Below are 21,699 nucleotides of genomic sequence, written 5' to 3' on the forward strand. Positions count from 1 at the left end.
CACTTATTTAATTGACTTCCAGTCCACAATGGCCTATCGGCCTAAAGAAATATGATCCTGTCACCCAATCCTATGAACTCCCATTGCTCCGTGGTAGCCTCAACCAACTTTAAGGTCGTCTGCTTTATCTACAAAGCCATCACGACCGGCGCCCAGGCCTATCTGGCTGGCAAGCCCACCATCGCAAGTGGCTCTCTGCATAGTCACAGCTAGAATACTATTAAACTGAAGGACCAGCAGGTGCAAAAAAAAAAAAACAGACTAAGCAACAGGTCTTTTCTGCCTGCACACAAAGGATCTGGAACAATATCTCTATATCCATCAGGAACACCCCTGCCAACCCCTCTTCAATTTAAGAAAGCAGAAGACATGCCTCTTTAAATAGCATTTCATCACAAGACATTAAATAGCCTAGACCTACTCCGCCACACCACCTAGAGTCACAGTCTGATTGCATCTCTGCTTTCCTGTGGGGTGCTCTGGTGCCGTCTTCCTGTGTTCTCGCTATTCAAATACCACAAAAATGCATATTCAGTAGACGCACTCTTAAGATTGTTTAGTCCTCCATCTGGCTTGGAAGCACAGTTGCAATTAGTAGAAAGGAAGTGAAGATGTGGTTCATTGATAGCTGGATCTGTATGAGCAGTCCATTTAGATTAAGATTCTCAATGTGTAGATTGTTTAATAAGGTCTTTCCAGACCTGTTGCATCAATTTCTCGTCTGTGGTCTGATATTTCTTAGGGGTGGCACCATCAGCGTAAAGGCTGTAGGTACAACAAAGGTGCAAAGCACGCAGTGTTTCCACCAACAGACTCTGCCAACTTACAGCCAAGGAATGTAACATCCAGGTAGCAGCCGACTCCTCCCCACAAGACTTCGTTTCGCTGCATAATATGCAGACAATGGAGTCCAAGGGTTTTTTGCCCCTCCAGTCTGTCCAGCTTTTCACTCCTTTCTGCTATCTCAAAACCCCTTTTCCATTCCCACCACTTCTATTGGGGGATGCTGCAGTTATTACATCCCAAGTGGCACAAGATGCCTTCAGACATGACAAACGTTTAGACGGTGTCTGTTAAGGTTATTGCAACAAGTTTAGCATGAGTTCCAAAGACAAGTAAGCGTGCTACTTCGGAATACCTTCTACCTCTCCTTTTTGTGAAAAGTTGAGGTACCAAAATGGTTCAATAGAAGGGTACCACTATACGAAGGGGGCTAGAGTGTGTACTACATATACTTTCTTATATTGCAGCTATATGGCACTGTGCACCCCATTCTGGATCTCGGATCTAGGATCTATTGAATTGTTTGTAGGGGATTTTTACCCTCAGTTGTACTTCTTTTTCATATATGTGTTCCTTCTGTTGGATAATTTCGTCTGTTCGTCAGTTTTGGTAAGGTCCTTTTCTGTTTTCTCTCCTGTTAGCCACTCTTTCCACCCACTCCCACACTTACTTTGTGGTATGAACGAAAATAGCTGTTTCAATGTACATTACTTGCACCGTACCTACGAAAGCTAGCATGGTTGCACAGACCTCCTCTTTTTTCGTTCGCTCTTTCTGTCCTCTTGTACACTCTGTGCTGGATTCATAAAGTATGACTGCACATTTAATAGGGCTAATTTGTCCTCACAAATGTGATGCTACATTATGTGAATACATGCATCCCAATTAAAAAGGTGATTGACTGTTGTCTGTCTGTACAGCGTGATTACCTCCTATAACTTGTACTCATCGAATTTCTTATGATCCGTTTTCCTTTCAGTAATGTATGACATTTATTTCAGGGTACGTTTCCTGTTCCTTGCATGGCCCCAAGTCTTTGCTCCTCCTCAATACCCCAGTGTGCACAACTTCCTCGTTTGCATAGTGTAGTCTTCATGTGGGGGAATAACAATTTCGATGATGCGTAATGTCTGATTAATTATGTGGGGCTACACAGTGGTCTCTGTGGCCTCCTCTACCCAGGAGGTCAAGGGAAGACCCCCCCCCCCCTCACTTGTCAGAGCATGTAGCTTGGATACGAGTGTCTGTGCTGGCTACGCATGTGTCTTCCAATTATGGGAGTTCACTGTAGAATTGTAGCTAGTCGTTCACCCTGGATGCCCTTGTGCCCCTTTGTTCCCTGGCTATATGGATCGTATCCAGTGGTGCCGAAGTGCCCATCGGTTTTAGAGGTGCTCATAACCCGCTACTAGCCGAGGACAAAATTTAATCCGTAATTGAGGGCTGCTGAAAAGCAGGCCAAGGAGTGTTTTTGCCCCTTGAAAAACAAAGTATGCAATTGGCTTCTCGATGTGTGGTGTGAAAATCATAGTTGAAAAAACTACCATAGCAGTTCTCAACACTTCGGAAAGATATCAACGCAAAGAGGCCTTCAAGGAATCGTTTCAGGTGTGTAACATGACGACATCGCGGCATGTTGGTTTAAAACGCCGTATCGGCTGCGGTTACTGCGCAGCGTAGCATTGTAGGGTCAGGCAGGCGCGTAGAGCTTGTCTGCACTGCGCAGACATCACGTGTCGCGCGGACACCGTCACCGAGACTGCCGGCGCGTGGTGCAGTGCTCAGGGGAAATGGGGAAGATTGAGGTTTAGTTGTAGCTAAGGGGGGAGAGAGAGACTGTTTAGATTGTTGCTCAGACCACCGCTTCTTAAAATCTTATACTTTTAAAACATTGATTGCTCCTGTTGAATTTGTACTGTGATTTTAACATATTTTTAACGAGGGGAATCTGTGTGCAATTACATTTCAGCGCGTAGCCCATTTCGGAGCAGCCCTCCCGAAGTGAGTCAGCGCTCTAGTTTCCGGGTCGCACACTATAAAGCACGCTATGACGCGACCGCGCACCTGATCGAAGGGGGGAGAGAGAGACTGTTTAGATTGTTGCTCAGACCACCGCTTCTTAAAATCTTATACTTTTAAAACATTGATTGCTCCTGTTGAATTTGTACTGTGATTTTAACATATTTTTAACGAGGGGAATCTGTGTGCAATTACATTTCAGCGCGTAGCCCATTTCGGAGCAGCCCTCCCGAAGTGAGTCAGCGCTCTAGTTTCCGGGTCGCACACTATAAAGCACGCTATGACGCGACCGCGCACCTGATCGAAGGGGGGAGAGAGAGACTGTTTAGATTGTTGCTCAGACCACCGCTTCTTAAAATCTTATACTTTTAAAACATTGATTGCTCCTGTTGAATTTGTACTGTGATTTTAACATATTTTTAACGAGGGGAATCTGTGTGCAATTACATTTCAGCGCGTAGCCCATTTCGGAGCAGCCCTCCCGAAGTGAGTCAGCGCTCTAGTTTCCGGGTCGCACACTATAAAGCACGCTATGACGCGACCGCGCAGCGGACGCGCGCAGCGGGCGCGCCGGCGGCGCGCCGAAGGCGCGCCAAAGGCAAGCCCGTCTGCGCCCGTCCGCGCCAAGACCGCGACCAGCGCCATGTGCCGTACGACCGGTATCAGACTTGGGTACCAGCCGGATGAACTACGCGCCCTAAACACTGGTAAATGTCCGCGGCCGACTCCTTTGGTCGACCATGATGCAATAGGCCCTAACTGCTGCTCAATGTGTGGCCTAAAGACGGCCTTCTTTGCGCCTTATGGTACCTCTGGCCCTCTGAATCACTCCGATCCTAGCCCTCCAATTCAATGTTCTGAACAAAAAGTCCCCCGTGATCGGAAGGTTAGCTCGGCCATTACCGCAAAATCGTGTAAGGAGCTGCTCTGTATTCTCCTGAACACTAGGTCAATGGCAAAACATAAGTACGAACTGGAGGATCTCATCTCAGCCACCAGTTCTGACCTGATTTTTCTTACAGAAACCTGGTCATCGGTTACCTCTGCTCCAGACTGGAACATTGCGGTCCCCCCTGGATATTCATTGGCGCATATAGACCGGACAGGATCGGTTGGGGGGGGTATTGCGCTTATCTATCGCTCCCACCTCAAAGTTTCCTTTAAACTAGAATCCTTACTAGAGGCCGAAGCCATGTCATTTATTATAAAACTTAATAATGTGGAACTTCTATCCGGCCTCCTGGTCTATCGACCCCCTGGAGTAAGAGCCCCTTTCACAAAATCTCTACAGACCTTCCTTGAATCGTGTTATGATACCACAACTCTTACAGTCCTAGGTGATTTTAATTTCCACCTAGAAGATTCTACCAGCTCAGACTCCTCCAACCTTGTTGACATCATGGCAGGTTATGGACTCCGCCAAATCATAACTCAATCCACCCACTTGGCAGGCCATACTTTAGATGGAATCTTCACCAATAACGATAGGATTGCTGTTAAAAATATTCAACGGGTCCCTTGGACGGACCACGCAGTAATCCTCTTTAAGGTGGACCTCCATCTACTTATAACGGGACGAAAATCCCGCCCTCGGCTGGTCAACACTCGCCCTTGGAACAACATCCAAGGTACCGAACTAGCTCAAGCCTTGCTAGAGGGTATCCCTCTCCCTAAAGATAGCAATGACGGGGCTATCAAATTTGATTCCTGGATCAGCAAGGCAATTGACAACCTAGCCCCAGTGAAATCTACTCAGCCAAAAAAACGCCTTTTGACTTCACCTTGGTACACACCAGAACTGAAACTTGCTAAAATCAAATGCAGACGGCAGGAACGTCTTTGGAGATCAGATTATAGTCCTGCATTAAAGAAGGAGTACAATCGTACTCTGGATATGTACAAGTCCTTAATAAAACAAGCCAAAGTCACTTACTTTACTAATAAAATCCAAGAGGCTAATAGTTCGTCGAAGGAACTCTTCAAAATAGTGACTCTGCTTTCTAGGAGTCCCAATGATTCCATTTTTTGTCCTGACCAAAAATTCATCGACAATCTTGCCCTTTTTTTTCAACGCAAGATTCAAGATGTCTATAAGGAACTCCAGGAACTCCAATCTGCTCCTGGGAATAACATAGGTCAGCCTTTGGAGTTCCTTACACCACTCCACAGCCTGTCCCAATTTTCTCCTCTCAGTGAGAAACAGGTCAGTGACATACTTCTCCAAATCAAATCTGGATCTCCTCTAGATCCCTGCCCTCCTCGCATTTATCACCTGGCTCCTACGGTGATAAGCGCATCTCTGACTCCCCTGCTAAATGAGATCATTAGCTCAGGTGTCTTTCCTTCAACCTGGAAAAAGGCGTGTATAAGGCCGATTCTTAAGAAGCCTGCACTTGACCCCCAGGTCACAAAACATTATCGCCCTATATCTTGTCTTCCTTTGCCTGCCAAAGTCTTGGAAAAAGTGATCAATCAGGAGCTAATGCAATTCATCGATACTAGCAGTGCCTTAGATACCACACAACACGGTTTCAGACCGCGCCACTCCACTGAATCTGCCTTAATTATGGCTACAGAGGAAATCCGAAGAGCCATGGACAGTGGGGGCAGGGCCACTCTTGTCTTACTGGACCTAACGGCGGCGTTTGACACCGTTAACCATGTAGTTCTACGTGACAGACTGATCCAGCTGGGCATAAAGGACTCTGCTCTGGCGCTCCTCCAATCCTTTCTCGAGTCCAGATGTCAGCAGATCCACTGGGATGGTCTTCAGTCTGAAGAACTTCCTCTTCCTTGTGGTGTGCCTCAGGGTTCAGCATTATCCCCCACATTGTTTAATCTTTATGTTACCCCACTGGCTAAATTAATAAAGGATCATGGGTTAAACTTGGTTTCTTACGCTGACGACACACAGCTAGTAGTGTCCCTGTCACAAAGTGTTGAAGCTACAGCGGAGAAATTTAAAACCTGTCTATCCAAAGTGATGAGCTGGATGAGCCGAAACTTTCTAAAACTTAACACTGAGAAGACGGAGGTGATAGAATTTGGCCACAAGCCGTCCATCTGGAACCATCTCTGGTGGCCATCTGAGGCGGGCATCTGTCCAGTCCCCGCACCAAAAGTAAAGAACCTGGGATTCCTGATGGACAAAGACCTTTCATTGACGTTCCAAGTCAATCAGGTGACCTCGGCCTGTTTCCTCATGATTAAAATACTTCGGAAGGTCCTCCCTTTCATCCCGTTTACCTTGCGGAAAACAGTAGTGGGGGCCCTAGTCCTCTCCCGTATTGACTACTGCAACGCATTGTACATCGGGACTGGGGAGCGTCAACTTGCTAAGCTTCAATCTTTGCAAAATGCGGCTGTTAGAGTTCTGCTTGATCTTCCGAAGCATCATCCCACATCTTCTTACATGAGGAAGCTCCATTGGCTTCCTGTTCGTAACAGGATCCAGTTTAAGACTTTATGTCTAGTGCATAAGGCTGTACATGGAGGAGGGGCTGATGACATGAAATCCTTATTTTCTACTTATGTCCCCCCTCGCACACTCAGATCTTCTACTATGGGCCTAGTTTGCCCTTCAAAATTTAAGAGGGCGCGATGGGGAGGCAGGGCCTTTTCGTTCCAAGCAGCAAAACTTTGGAACACTCTACCAACAGCACTTCGTTTGGGAACTAACATGACCCCGTTTAGAAAGGCCTTGAAGACCTGGCTGTTCACCAAATCTTAAGCTAGCCCCACCTCGTCCCTTCAATCACAGCGCCAAGACGCCTCGGCATAAGTGCGCTTAATAAATAACTCAGTCAGTCAGTCAGTCAGTCAGTCAGTAGCTGCGAGCCCTTTCTGCATTTCAGCAAAGAGCCGCCGTGTCAAGGTGGTCATTAGGTAGATTGCAGCTGGTTGTTTATGTGCGAGGGAAGGAGGCGGCCAGGTCTGAGGTTTCCTTTCGTCGGCAGTGGCCCTTAAAGTTTCGACATCTACTAACGAATATCCTATCCGAAACCAAGCGGGTGGGGAGCTCTGATCTGAAGCCTTTGAGCAAGATCTTTGGTTCACGGCCTTTCAAAGAACATAGTTTTGCAGGGTCAGAGGGGAAAATGTTGGTGTTCCTTTTGTTTGTTTTGCTGGCTGCAAGCTTCATTTAGAAGAGTGCTGATACGAAGTGCACATATTGATTGGCATGGAAAACTCACCTCTAATTTACCACAGAGGCTTTTCCAATAAGGAGTACTTTATACGAAATGAAAACCCCCCATTTAACCACTCGTCATTGAACATTTTGGTTCAATAACTATTTGATTTTATGACAACTTAACCCGGTGATCCCATTTCAGAGCCCATGCACCAGTAAGCTAGGCCGCAAATATCTTTCCAAGACTGACGGAAAGAACATTGTAGGTCTTGTTAGTGCTTTGGGTATTTTAATTTTATTTGAAAACAATCTATGACTTCTAATACTTGCAATAAGGCAGACACAGCAATTCCATACGTTTGCAGAAGTGGGGGTGTCACGATAAACAATGTCAAAGTCTGGTGAAGGTGTGATCTAGTTCTAGTGCTTGGAGTGCAGCTTGTGTAGTCCGTAAATGCACGGGGGCTCTGTTAGCATAAATCTGAGATATGGATCTTTAGCCAGTATTGCACTATTGCTGAGCCTTGGTTTGTCATGTACACATTACGCCAGTTTGGCTGTCCAAAGTCGTGAACAGTACAGAGTGTGCATGAGGGTACTTAAGAAAAGTTGGTGATTCATAATAATGTGGTTGGTGTTAGTTGGCTGTTATGGATTGTTTGCGTAGATGAACAGTGTGATTGAGCAGTTAAAGGATTATGTTTGGAAGTTATCCCAAAAATAGTAGGTTTGGTTTTTGCTTGTCCGGAATTAAATTTAGTTTGAATTCCTTTAATGTATGATAAATGAGCTACAGTTTCAAATAGTATTTTTAAAACATATTAGTAATCGGTATTCAGTTTGTAATTGGTTTCTGCTAATTACATTTTTGAGTTGTACAGCTCCATTCTAGAGGACGATGTTTTCCAATTGGCTGGTCAGCAGTAATGTTTGACATAGGCCCGCTGTAACCATATACAGTTGTCTATTTGTATGCCATTTTATAGAGGAGTCTCATGACTTCCTAAAACAATGTCTCAGACTAAGCTTTGTGTGACACACTGAACTGAGCAGTAGTTCGTTATAACCTGATATTTTACAGTTGTGTTTGCCTAATTTTTAGAAATACATGGAATCATTACTCAGGTTTGTCAGCTTTCCAAGAGAGTTTATTTTAAGACCTATCCTAGTTTAAATGAAAGAACTTTATTTAAATATGTTTTTAATCTTGCAGTGTTCAAAAAGGTTATGATGGACATCTGTATTAATGCCTAAAACAGGCTGTGACCAATGCGTGTCGCAACATTGTTGTCAGCCGCATTCTGAGAGGAGCAGGAGCTCTTATACATATGAATTGGCTCCCTTAGCTGTGATTTTCAGAAAAGCTTTGCATGGCTCTATACAGAAATATGTCAGATCATCGCTAGTCCTTAACGCCGGCATGTCTTTGCTCTGTACAGTTGAGCATCAGTGCTCATACTCGCAGTGCGAAGTACATTTTGAAAAACGTACTTTATTTCATTCCTTCATATATTTTTTTGTAATAAAGCATAGGTGACACTGGCCCTTCCTGCCTGTTTGCGGCAGGCCTGCTAATCCCATCTTCTGACGTTTGTGTTGGCTGCCCCATTTAATATCTAAACAATGCTGCTTGTTAGGTACTCATGCCTGCTGTGTATTCAAGTGGGGATAGCAAACTCTAGGTATGAAATTCTTGCAGCCCAAGTGAAAAATCACTTCATCCTGACAAATTAAAGCTATTTTCTGTAACCAGCGATTTGCAGAGTTTAAACATGCATTGTGTCTTTGTCAGTTGCATAAACAAGGTCGCACTCTAAGGCTACTTTTTGGAATGAGGCAGCAATTTTGCTTCTTGTATTGAAGCACTTTTTTGTCTTATTATCTTGTCACCATGACAAATGAGGTTGTAACACATCTGAATTTAGTTTTGAAATTGAAAAAATACCTGCTAAGACGTTTATTTCTAGAGGTTTGTGTATTAGGTTGCTAAACAAACCTCTGATGCATGCATTGTTTTCAAACTGAAAATTAATTTTCTATAATTAACTGCTACCTGTATAAAATAGTCGATCTCTTGGAATAAGTATGCAGTCCCTAAACATACAATAATGCCAATCGTAACAACTCCTGTCACTCCAGAGAATCTGTTCGCTAGTAATACACTTTAGTCCTTACCTTTCATCTTTGGCTTGTCCTGCCTTATTTGGACAATAACATTCATATTCATGGTTTCATAAAGTACACATTTATGGACTAGGGTTAAACGTTTCATGAGGTTTGTTTGTGACAGTGTATTGTGTAAGCAGAGTCCCTACCGATGCACACAAGCAGAATCGCATAGATAACTATATATTATAAAATATTGCATGGTTAAGCCTTCTTGGTGAATGTTTGTCAGTGGTCTCAAAGCTCGAAAAAAACAACCAAATGTGAATTATGATTTACAGCGCTGAGTTTATTTATCTTCCCTGAAAAAATAAAGTTAAATACAGCATTGGGGTAGGTCCCCCCTCTTTCTCTCTCCATTTGTTTTTGATGGTAAATGTGTAACTATTACAAGACCACATTGGGTAAATAGTAGTAGCATTGCGAGTTTTGGGATATTTTTTTTAATGTTACTTCATCTATATTTTATATTTCTTTAGCTTATTCCTACATATTGAAAAATGCAATGTTAGATTCTAGACATTATATGACCTAAAATAACTTACACTCGTAGCTGAAATTCTCAGCAATGTACGAAGGTGGTCTGTTTTTCAAGTTAAGGTAGTGATTTACTGAATTACTAATATAGATTGGTATTTAGTGTGACAAAATCTCCCGAAAATGATTGTAAGGTTTATTTTTGTATGTGTTGAAGTTTAATAGCGACCAAGCATTCAAAGGCCAGTCAGATTAAATCTTAAAGTGAAAATTAGCCGGAGAGCTGGGTCTTTTTCATAAATCTAGAGGTTTGCCTTGTGGTGGCAGGGCAAAGCCCCAATTGCCATTGATGATTTTGTTCTTTAAGACCACAAGGATAAAAGAAAATTGTTGGTTGCTTAATTCTTTGCATCTAAAAGAGACCTGCCCATGGCGGTTGTGACAATCATTTACATTGTAATGGATTCTGAAAGTCTATCCCGAAAAGGCCACTAATTCCTCCTTCGTATCTAAAACAGTTTTTATTCAAATTGGAGAGGTCTCTTAGTCTGTTTCAACCCTAACTCAAATGTACCAAAGTAAACGATACCCCGAGTACATCAATGAGGGAACCTTGCCCATCTCAACTTAACCTTCAAAAGGTACATGGTCAACATCATTCAATAAAATCCTAAAGTCTTCTGCTGTGAAATGCTGCTCTTTCTAGCCCAGACCTACTTCAGTCCTGGTGCCAGCTGGAAAACAATGTATGGCCGTTCTTATCAGTGAAACTTTGGATTAATTATTTGCCGCCTTTAAGCAATTCCTCTGGTCACATTTGTGTATAATATATTTGTGGCAAATAGTTTCCGGAGGCATGCTGTCAAAACAGTGCATCAAAGCACTGCATATGCATTCAAGCCCTCTGTAAATTGTCTTGTATGCCTTTAGGACGCCATAGATCGGAAACATGATATTGTGAATGTCATTTATTGGATGGTATTTAGAGACGAGTAGCGTTTAGAGCAGAAGCGCATGCCCTGCATTCTGTGTTGCTTAATCCCAAAGGTACCACGCAGTGGACTCATTTTGCTTTACCAGCTCCTGCATCACGAATAATATCGATTTTAGATGTTGGCTTATCTTACAGTGTAAGGCTTGGTTTTGAGATCTGTGGCGCCGTTTTGCCAACAGGCGCCCCTCATGGAGCTTTGCAATCTAGTTTAATATGGACATTTGGACAAACCCTTGTCTTTCTTAGCAGTACTGTAGGTAATGTTAAAGGACGTAACATGGCAGAAACTCTTTGTTCTCTGTTAGTGCCTGAGCTTTTACCTTTCTGCCTGGTTAGATGTGACCTTGGTGTTCTAATTTAAAATAGTGGATGTTATGTTATCTAGCATTCATATAGTACGTCAGACTGTCCACAGTGTTTACAGGCAAAACTTTGTGTATGGTTGGAACTTGTCGCTGCTGTTAGCATGCTCATTTTTAGGTCAAGCTTGGGCAGCGCATGCGATACTCTGAGGCGTGCTGTATTAGAGTATGGCCTTGAAGCCCTGCCCACTCTCTGCCCATATTTGTCATTGGCTTGTGTCATTGTCCTTCGTAAATACTGACTTCTGATTACTTAATAGACTTGTTGGTCCCTCCTTAATACCGCCTTGTCTTCGTTTGTAACCTTCCATGAGGACGGGCCCTTTTACCTCCTTTGTTACACGGTATGTCTTATTTAGTCTGTAAGCACTATTTTCTTTAATGCCTTTTTCCTACTGCAGGCGTGACATACTTTCCTGCAACTTTCAGCGCGCCAAGCTCGTTTTCACGTTCCAAGCAGCCTGTCCCGTTCCAAGCAGCCTGTCCCGTTCCAAGCAGCCCGTGGCAGTCGAGGTCTCGCATTTACACATGTTTGAGCTACTGGTATTGTAAATGACAATGCCTTTTATTTATGTGTTAATTATCAAAACAAAGGCATTGTCATTTACAATGCCAATAGCTTAAACTCTCGCAAATGTCAGACCGATTGCATTGCAAATGCTTGTTAAAGGTATGTGAGAAAGGATATAGTATGCGTCATGCACCATTTATTCAATCGACGAGCCGTGGCTACCCTGTTTCTTTAAGAGGTCAAGATAGCTTGGTCACTGGCAGAGATTCTATGTTTCTGGCTATGGCTGTTAGGAGGAGCGTTCTACAGCAGTTTGCTGTGTTTCAGAGTTTTTGTGGGGGATCAAATATAACTTTATGGTCTGAAACTGTTTACTAGAACACAATAATATTAGTTACGATGATTGTAGTCGGCACACTCCAAAGTAAACTATAGATGCTTTGACTGAAAATCTGATCATGTGAGGTTTGGAAGGGTTCCAGCCTAACCCCTAAGTTTTAATATTGCGTTTGAAAACCATTTCATCAATTATGTCTCAAATGAGTTTGCTGTTTCTTATGGTTGGACAAGAGACCGTTGAGCATTGTTCCCACAAAGTTGAGTATCATAATCTTCTTTCTGTAAACATTTGTGAATGTCTGCTGGCATGTAACCGGATTCTGTGTTCCATGAATATATTTGAGAACTGATGATGAATTTGAAAGCACCTTTTGGATGTCAGGCAAAGTAGTTTATGCAAACATTTCATTGAAGGCCATCAAAGGTGCTAGACCTCGGACATTTGAACGCTATGGCACCATCTCCCTTCTCTCCCATTCACTGATCTTGAACCCTGTGAATGTCTGTAATGAGCTTGTGTAAGGTCACAAGCAGTGTGTTTGGGTGATTATGGTTGTGCGGTTTTCCATAACTGGCAAGTTTCAGTGTTTTTTTTTGTGCTTTTTTTTTCATTGTAACAAAGTCCCTTCCACTGAAGGTTTTTTGGGGAATGAATTTTTTAACAGGTATCTTATGTTCGTATCAGCAGGTCACTGATGAAGGGCTCACAATAGCCTTTCATCAGTTAGTCGGCGATACGTATCACTGAATCCAGTAACTGTGAAACCTTTTATTTACAGCATTAAAAACACACAAGTCTGACAGCAAAATCTTTGTAAAAGAGTTTCTGTATAAAAAAAACAAGCGAGCGAACCCATAATGGGAATGTGTATTGCACACCTATCGTTCCATCAAGTGTGTTACAGCAATATAAGACATGAAACCATGGAGTAGTTTATAAATGTATCTTCAACTATATCTTGGTGAATGTTTGTTTTAAAGTTTCACAATTCAAGAATTTTTGACACAGAACATCACTGTGTCCTTTCATGGGAATTATAATTGACATGAAATAAAACATTAATCACAACAGATATTTAAAATATTTATAATTTTGGCTATCCTATATCCCTCGTTCAGAGGAGAAAATTCAAATAGTACAACCTGTATATAAATATTTACAATGCGAAGGACCTTTGCAAAGATTGAAACATTTTGATGTATTTCAGACTGTTGTAATTTAAGGTGACTTTATGTACTAGAATGTTCAATTATTTTTGCTTTTCCCTTCTAGATTGGCCGGTCAACAGAAAGTCCCATTGACTTTGTTGTAACGGACACTGTCCCTGGTAGCCAGAGCAATACAGATACGCAGTCTGTGCAAAGCACAATATCAAGGTTTGCCTGCAGAATCATTTGTGAGCGAAATCCTCCTTTCACAGCAAGGATCTATGCAGCAGGCTTTGACTCGTCCAAAAACATCTTTCTTGGGGTAAATATTATGTTTTCAGCCTAGTGTTGTAAGAGGCCACTCCTCAATTCAATTTTGGTTGAAAGCTTTATCATCCTTGATGTTCTTCCTTGCAGGAAAAGGCTGCCAAGTGGAAGACGTCGGATGGACAGATGGATGGCTTAACTACAAACGGAGTCCTTGTTATGCATCCGCGCAATGGATTCACTGAAGACTCCAAGCCCGGTGTATGGAGAGAAATTTCAGTGTGTGGGAATGTGTTCACCTTGCGAGATACCAGATCGGCTCAGCAGAGAGGAAAAATGGTAAGTAATAATCTTTAAAGACAATACGGTTCTGAAGGCAAACTAAAGGCCCCGTTCTGCGTATATAATTTGTAGGCTACAGTAAAACTGTTCCATGCGCTGATGAGCAGGGTAAAGGTTGCTGTTGTCTTTGACTCTGGGCGGAAGATATCTTTTGTACGTTCATGTCTTCTAAAAGATCTGTATAGTTCAGTAGTTCTCATAATGTTTTAGTGTCTCCCCGGGCAGATTTATTGTGTTACCAGAAGTAAAAGATTTTTTCCTTTTATCTTTTATGTCCGACTAAATGTTACTCTTCATATATTTCTGGCACTGATGGCTTCCTTTCCTTAGATGTGGTTCTCTTAAGGTTTACCATTTGCCTCCCCACCCTATTGCTTTTACTGATTCACACACCCACACAAATTGCTTTATGGCACCAGGTCTACTTTGGACAAAGCGCCGTAGTTCGAGAAACTGAGAGGGGCTCCTTGCATGTAGGATTAGAACATTTTGGATACTTCCAGAGATTGACTTTTTTTTTTTTTTTTTTAGAAATCTTTTTATTGAACAAGCTCATAAGACAGTACATTATGAAACATATATGCATTTACAGCACTTGGTTGGTTGATAATGAAAGTATAGCCTAGGGGGGATTGGACAAACGCAATCGTCGTAGAAATAAGCATGATATTCAGGTTCTTGCCAAGACCAGGAGATAAGTTACAGCAGATACATTATCATACATTGCAAAGTAAGTAGAACAATATCGTGGGCCCCAGGCCTATGTACCTCTGTATCCGCGTCATGGAGACCATATTTTTTCCCATTTTTTTCACACACACCCTGCTTTTGTATACTACTACTGCCGCTCGCTGTCACCAGTCTAAATCGTTCTCCCATTCTATCACTGACTGGGAAGGGGCGCACACCAGCACCTGGCGATGTTCTGTTTTGCAACACTCGCCGCCAGTGCCAGCCAGAGTCTAGTATGCCTAGCCAGTCTTCCTCTCCCTTGATCATTCAGAGACTCAGTCTTGACCACCACAACCTTGGGGCAGTAGTGGCTTTTTGTTTTATTATGCAATTAGGCACCAAGTCTATTTCAGTCATATCCTGTGCTGTCTAAATACACCCTCCATACGAGAAATTGAGCACTACAGCGAAGGAACAGCAAAACTCGGATGTAAGTGGAAAGCTTTTAATAATTTCTCAAATTTCACCAAAGTGCTACCAGAACATATTCCTACTGGGTGCTCATTTTAGAATCTAGGTGCTTTGTTCACAAGGCACACTGTCCTTTCTACTTGAATGAGGCCGAGAGAACTTGAACTCGGGGTTTAGTCGGGTACATAAGGGCAGATCTTGTTACTGAAATGCAAAAGTGCTTTTAAAAAAACATATTTGATGGCGTCTTAAAATTCACACTATACTTTATCAACATCCAGTGATGCTTCTTGACAACTGAATCAGAATGACTTAATCTCAAGGTGATGTGTGATGTCAACATATGTCACTTGTATTAAACTTTAGGGGAATGGCAGTCCCAGATAAAGCATATTTGGCATAGTCCCATTCAACATTGGCTGTCCAACCTACTGGCACCTTATGTCGATCCGTTTCAGTCAGAAGAACCCACCCTAGTTACATGGGCAGAAGAACATACCTTTACAGCAGTTCCAGTCTGTGCATCCAAGTCAAGACTACTCTCCCTTCTGTTTTAGGCTGTACTTTTTCATTTAATTTGTCAGTACTTCATACTTGATCTGTCAGCACCCCTTCTCTCTATTCTCACAGCACCCTGCCGAGCTACCATGGTGGTGTTCCCAAGTGCTTTGCAACTTACTACCATGTAAATCATTTTGTATCATGCATACTGTATGTCACTATACAAACAGTCGTATGGTTGGGCAAGATACTTTGCTTTATGAATGCATTGCTGAGACCTGTGTACACTGCACAAACTGGAAAGAACAGCGGTAAGGCTGTAGCAAGCCATTACTTCAGAATCGTAGGATCTTAATTGATAGCTGTAAACATCTGAATCATTTCCTGCTGCATGCTTGGACCCCAGTGCACGTTTCGTAGGTGTATTGTCATTTGAATTATAACACAGGGGGCCTGTATCCATGTGATGAACAGTACGCTTTAGTAGCCTATTGGGCACTTTTTGTTTAACTGAATAAAGACTATTGGACACCAAATGAACAGTTTCCAATGTGCATTGTAGCAAGTGGGATGAAAGTGTACAATAGAAAGGAGCGGAGAAAATGCTGCTTCATACACTTATATTGAAAGCTTAGGAAAAGTGTGCTGTTCATATAAAGTTCCAGAAGCTTTCCCTTCCCTTGATACTCTGTACTGACAGTTGCCTCAGCCAATTCATTTTTTCCAGCTGCTGGGAGTAGGATCTCAGAGGACAGGTTAGGTTTCACACCTGATTTTTGACTAAGGATTTGGTCAAATCTTTACTTTTTCCAGGTTCATTCGTCATACTTTCAATCATACTATCAAGTGAAGTGTTTTTTTGTTGAGCAGAGACTGGAGTAGTCCTCTCCTCATGCTCTGAAAAGTAGCCAGCTCATGACAAGGACTCTACTTGTTACCATGTTTACGTCCAATACTATCAAGATTCATCAATATCCTAAATAAACACAACTAACTACCTCATAACCTCTTCGGAGGGCGCTCCGCAACTGACCGCATGCCTCAAGTGAATTCAGATCTATACATGATGCAGTACCTAAAATTCAAACAGATTAAGACAGAATTCCCCTTGTTCTCTCAGCAGCACCTGACAAAGCTTGATCTAACCCTGGCTAACCTCTGTGAACCTTCATGGCCTCATTCACTCTTTGACAGCCAGTGCGAAGTCACTTGGAGTTGCCCTATACACAGACCGCTCTTAAAGGAACATATCCCTAAGAAAGTTTTGTTTGTATATATATATATATATATATATATCAACAAACAATCCCGATAATGATGAAGGCTGTCTAACAGGACGGTCCGTGTTGGGGTAATCGGCAGCCCCAATTATGAAACACCACACTTCTCTCTTCAGAAAGTATACACGGACGCCAAGGAGATTTGCAGTTTTAAAGCTGGTTTAATGGACTGCACACACAACGCGTTTCAGCTTTCGCCTTGTTCACGCTAGAGCAAAGTTTTTTCCATTAAAGTTAAATACAATTCATTATGCGTAAAATAACCAACAGACTTCTTACAACAAAATAATGCAATGCAAGAGAATGGTAACATGGCGGCCATCTTAGCCTAGTGCGAAAATCACATATTAGGCAATATATCATAGAGACTGAGGAATACAGGCATGGTAGCAGATATTGAACTCAATTATCACAAAATAATTGTGTAGCCAATCTAATATTGAGTAAATTGTGCAAACTAAATCACGCTGCACGCGCTACCAATGATGATAAAAGGTGTTTAAGCATACACCCATTAAACACAATTATTCAGCCCTAGTGGGCACAGCTCTAGTGGTATTACTACTGGGGTAATCAGTATACATGGCATGGTTTTCCATTTGATTACGAAGTCGGTGGGGTGTATACTGATTACCCCAGTAGTAAGAAGTCTGTTTATTTTGCGCATAATGACTTGTATTTAACTTTAATGGAAAAAACTTTGCTCTAGCGTGAACAAGGCAAAAGCTGAAATGCGTTGTGTGTGCAGTCCATTAAACCAGCTTTAAAACTGCAAATCTCCTTGGCGTCCGTGTATACTTTCTGAAGAGAAAAGTGTGGCGTTTTTTTTTTATATATATATATATATATATATATATATCAACGCGTTATTTCCTTAGAAACAAATCCACTCGCGCTCACATGCGTTGATGTTCTCCAATTCCTTTAATTCATTGGCACCAGCATTTTGTAGACAAAGCAGCCCAACGCGTTTTGGTCTATCCAAGACCTTGATCGCTGGTTGAACCCCTGCAGAGGTTAATGTTTCCTAATATTCTACAGAGTATCCCATGAAGCTGACCTCTAGATCATCCTAGTGTCAGTGACTCTTGATTGATTTGGGTCTGGTGGGATCAGTATCGACATCTGTTCATTGTAGAGATGCTCGTAGCCATTGAGAAATAAGATCTAGAAATCTGAATTTATTGATGCAATGAATGCTCTTTGCCTAAACATTTTTTCACATGGGAGTGTGGAAATGTTCTTGTGTATATACTCTGGAATGATGTTTGGAATGCAGGATGAGTAGGTATATATTCACCAACCTTAATCCCATGGAAGACTGTACTGTTCTGGTATCATTTTCCTTGTCTAAATATTCAGGTTGTGGAAAGCACAATTGTGCTTTAACGATGACACCAGAAAAAGTTCCAGATTCCTTTGAAGGTGTGGCGCACTTGTTCAATTGATGTGTCTAACACTATTATTGTGCCTTTTCAACAGCTTTATGAAGCAGCATACTCAAGGTGCAATTCTGTAAGCCCAAGCGTTAGGCAGATAACATTTGAAGATATTTGTGTGAATTCCTGTTTAGATTCCTGGTGTGCATCTTCCACAAAGTAGTCACCAGGTCGAGTGGACAGATTCATCTTCTTTAAAGTCAGAGCTGTTTACTTAGACTGCGACCTGGTTTCACGGTTAGGAACCTTTGCATGATGCACAGCGTAAGAAATAAACCAACGTTGTTAACTGGCTTCATGACTTTTGCAGACGACTAATTTAGGAAACATGAGGCCAATACTTCAAGGCTCGTGCTGTCAAATTACCATAGGTGAAATACTGCTGCATAGATTTGTTTTAAATTGAGCATCACAGCCACTTGTTGAATGTTAATGAAATGGTATATAGTACCATATAGTAACAGATGTATTGCACAGTTGTTAGTCTTGGAGTGCAAGAATCTTATCTAACCATGCAATTTCTTCTTTTGCAGGTTGACAGCGAAACAAATGAACTTCAAGATGGTTCACTAATAGATCTCTGTGGGGCAGCATTGCTGTGGCGTACTGCGGAAGGCCTTTCACGTACCCCCACTGTGAAGCATTTGGAAGCACTGAGGCAGGAAATAAATGCAGCCAGACCCCAGTGTCCTGTTGGATTTAACACGTTAGCCTTTCCTAGTATGAAGAGAAAAGATGTCGTTGATGAAAAGCAGCCATGGGTGTACTTGACCTGTGGTCATGTTCATGGTTACCATAACTGGGGAAATAAAGAGCAAAGAGATGGGAAGGATAGGGAATGTCCAATGTGCAGGTCAGTTGGGCCCTACGTACCGCTGTGGCTTGGCTCTGAAGCTGGATTTTATGTTGATGCAGGACCTCCAACTCATGCTTTCAGTCCATGTGGGCATGTGTGCTCGGAAAAGACAACGGCGTATTGGTCTCACATCCCTCTTCCACATGGCACTCATACGTTCCATGCAGCCTGCCCCTTCTGTGCACATTCATTGGCTGGAGAGCAAGGTTACATCAGACTTATTTTCCAAGGACCTCTTGACTAGCAAAACGTTCCTCAATGACTCTGCAAGCTGAGCAATGTCCCTTTATTCTTTGTATTAAAACGACTGACTTTCCCAAATGTCCCAGGCTTCGAAAGTATGCTTTAAAATGAAGACATTTCTCTGTTTTGTTACTCGTTAGAAGTAGACCAAGGCAGAAAAAAATTACTAATTCTTGGTGGTTTTTTGGGGAATGAACTATTTTGAGGGGATTGTGCAGCGTAACATTGTATGCCTTCATAAAATATTTCTGAATGACTTGAGATCAGTATTTGAACAGTTATTTGTGTAACTCAAGAAAATACTGTCAATTCAAACTACATTAGTTTACTGTTCAGACACACCTTGTAAATTATAGTAACCTAAATTGCAACCTTTTATAGCAATCTTTCTTATTGGAAATCAAGTTTCACTGGGCAGGTTAGTTTGTCAAGCTGTAGTGCGTTGAATGAATTGCTTTTGAAGGTAGACAAGTTTAAGGAAATAGTTTTTGATCTACAATTGAATCAGCACTAATTTGTATGTTTCACCAAACAAACTGCTTAGAAATAGTGTAGATAGAGCAGCAAAGTAGGTGATTGGTAAAGAAGCCAACTAATGCGTAAGTTGGTCACTAAGGAAGATTTTTTTATTGTAAATTTGAACCTTAATATCCATTATGCAACTTAACCTCGAGTGTCCGTTTCTCCCTGTGTTCTCCAGTGTTCCAACTTAAACAACGTTTCATGGGTTTATATTTTAATCCTTTGAACAACTGCAACTTCCTTCTCAGGAACAAAGTTTTGCCTCATCAGAAAGTTCACTTACATTGTATAAGCTCCAGAAACGTAGTTTACCTGTCTCAGCTGATATTTTCGACATTAGACGCAAATACAACAAGTTAGGCATTAGAACATGTGAGCATTAATAAGCAGTTTACTTTGCTGAACATTAGAAATTGAAGATTGGTCACCTGTAAAATAATTCAGCTGTTGTTTTCCCCAGCGGAGAGCACAGTTGCGCACTTTCCTTGTGTCCAAATGACGTATGCGGGCTAGACATCCCAAAATGAATATTTGGTTTGTCCATAAATGTCTTTGTTGTTCTTCATTGTTGTCTTTTTCCCTCGTTTTGGTACACTCAGGAAATGTATGCAACTGAAAAGCTTACATGAATGGCTACTACGATTTAATGGACTTGGACAGATTTGTAATTTTTTTAATATAATTGTCAGTGCATTATGCAGTGGAATGAGCAGAGGCCCTGTATCGTATTTGTTCTACTCATTTATATTCAGACTGTACAGTATAGCCATTTTTATTTGCAACATAATTTATTCAAAGTATGTGAGTTAACCCTTTTCAGAGACATCATTTGGTTAAAGATTTACCACGAAAGTTTTGTTTATGCAGATTAAGGGGGTGGGTGGGTGGGCTGACTAAATTGTACATTTGTCTTATTTGTTTTGGATTGAAAGATTCTATTGAATATTCTTTTTCAGCATTCTTCATAGTATTCTATTAAGCATGTCCGTTTAATATATTTACTGCAAAATAATCTGAAACGTGAGTGTTTTTTCCTACTGTGCACTGGCGTCTGCACAAAAAAAAAAAAGGTGGAGCATCAGCTGTTGCCAACTTCCTCTTGTCTGTTGGGAGGAAGCGCAAGAATCCAAGAGTCTGTATTGCCAGACTTATGAAGAGCACGATCTCTGGGAACCCCAAATTGTGCCTGGTTATGATGAAACTATTAAACATGTTACATTGGTGGGCTGTCGCCTTATCTTAGAGATTCTGAGCATTCCCGGGTTGTGCAATTGTTTTTGTGTATGTCCAATGGGTAAAGTGCTTTTAAACCGGTCACTGTTCATTATAGCTTATCCATCGTGCTCACCAGTTGGCTGGAACAGCATGTTGTGTGTGCTTCAGACTATGGTCAGTAGTTTGTCACATGATTGAAATATAGACTGTTATTAAAAGGTGGATTATTTTTTGGAGCCGCTCAATTTACAGTGGCCTGCCATTGTGCATGCATTGGTTGCAAAACCTTTTTTCTATGTGCCTACTGAAACTGCTTCTCTGTTCTGTCTTTCTCTCTTCCTGTAGACACACACACTGTGTGGTTCTGCCCAGTGGACAACTATTGTTGAATTACCCAATGGTTAAATTTGGCAAAAATATGCATTTCAAAACTAGTTCTTTACTACTCGATTGCAGCACCGCAGTTTCATGCTACCCACTGTAACATTGACTTGATTAGAAGTTTTACACTTTGAAAAATGTTGAATACGTCGACCACCACTACCTGATGCCATGGAAAGTTATTTTGCAGTTTGCTTTTAATTGAAGGTAATTCATGACCTAAAATAAATGGGATTACTTGAATGGCTGGAGCTGGACCCAGAACCATAAAGTAAGCATGCCCACGTCCTAAATGCCCAATTGTAGTGCCCATTTTTTGGCTAGTTAATAGATCCCTTCTTTTAGTGACAGGGTAGTTTTATATTACAATATTCAAATTTGTATTGTTCGAACTAGGTTTTCCATGGCTTCACAGTGCATTCACTTTTTGTATATTTTTATTGAGAAGTACGTCCATCTATAAACGATAGGTCAAAAAAAAGAATTAAACAATAAATCAAATAATGGTCTCACTGTAAAATGCTTTGAAATGGTAACTTCTCATATTTTTATACACAAAAAAAGAAACAAAATGCAGA

The 21,699-nt window shown here is 41.6% G+C and overlaps 1 protein-coding gene across 7 annotated transcripts in view; it reads left to right on the plus strand.

Annotated features, from left to right (window-relative positions):
• The window catches only part of PELI1 (pellino E3 ubiquitin protein ligase 1), a 253,325-nt gene extending 232,781 nt beyond the window's left edge, over positions 1-20,544 (plus strand). For all 7 annotated transcript variants that reach the window (XM_085612537.1, XM_085612536.1, XM_085612541.1 and 4 more), the window contains 3 exons: positions 13,057-13,254; positions 13,350-13,538; positions 18,438-20,544. In XM_085612537.1, the coding sequence (XP_085468663.1) occupies positions 13,057-13,254; positions 13,350-13,538; positions 18,438-19,004 (954 nt within the window). In that variant the 3' untranslated portion in view covers positions 19,005-20,544. The remainder of the gene's footprint in view (positions 1-13,056; positions 13,255-13,349; positions 13,539-18,437) is intronic.
• The last annotated feature ends 1,155 nt before the right edge of the window (positions 20,545-21,699 follow it).

The sequence above is a fragment of the Triturus cristatus genome, chromosome 6 (assembly GCF_964204655.1).
Source record: "Triturus cristatus chromosome 6, aTriCri1.1, whole genome shotgun sequence".
NCBI classification, from domain to species: Eukaryota; Metazoa; Chordata; class Amphibia; order Caudata; family Salamandridae; genus Triturus; species Triturus cristatus.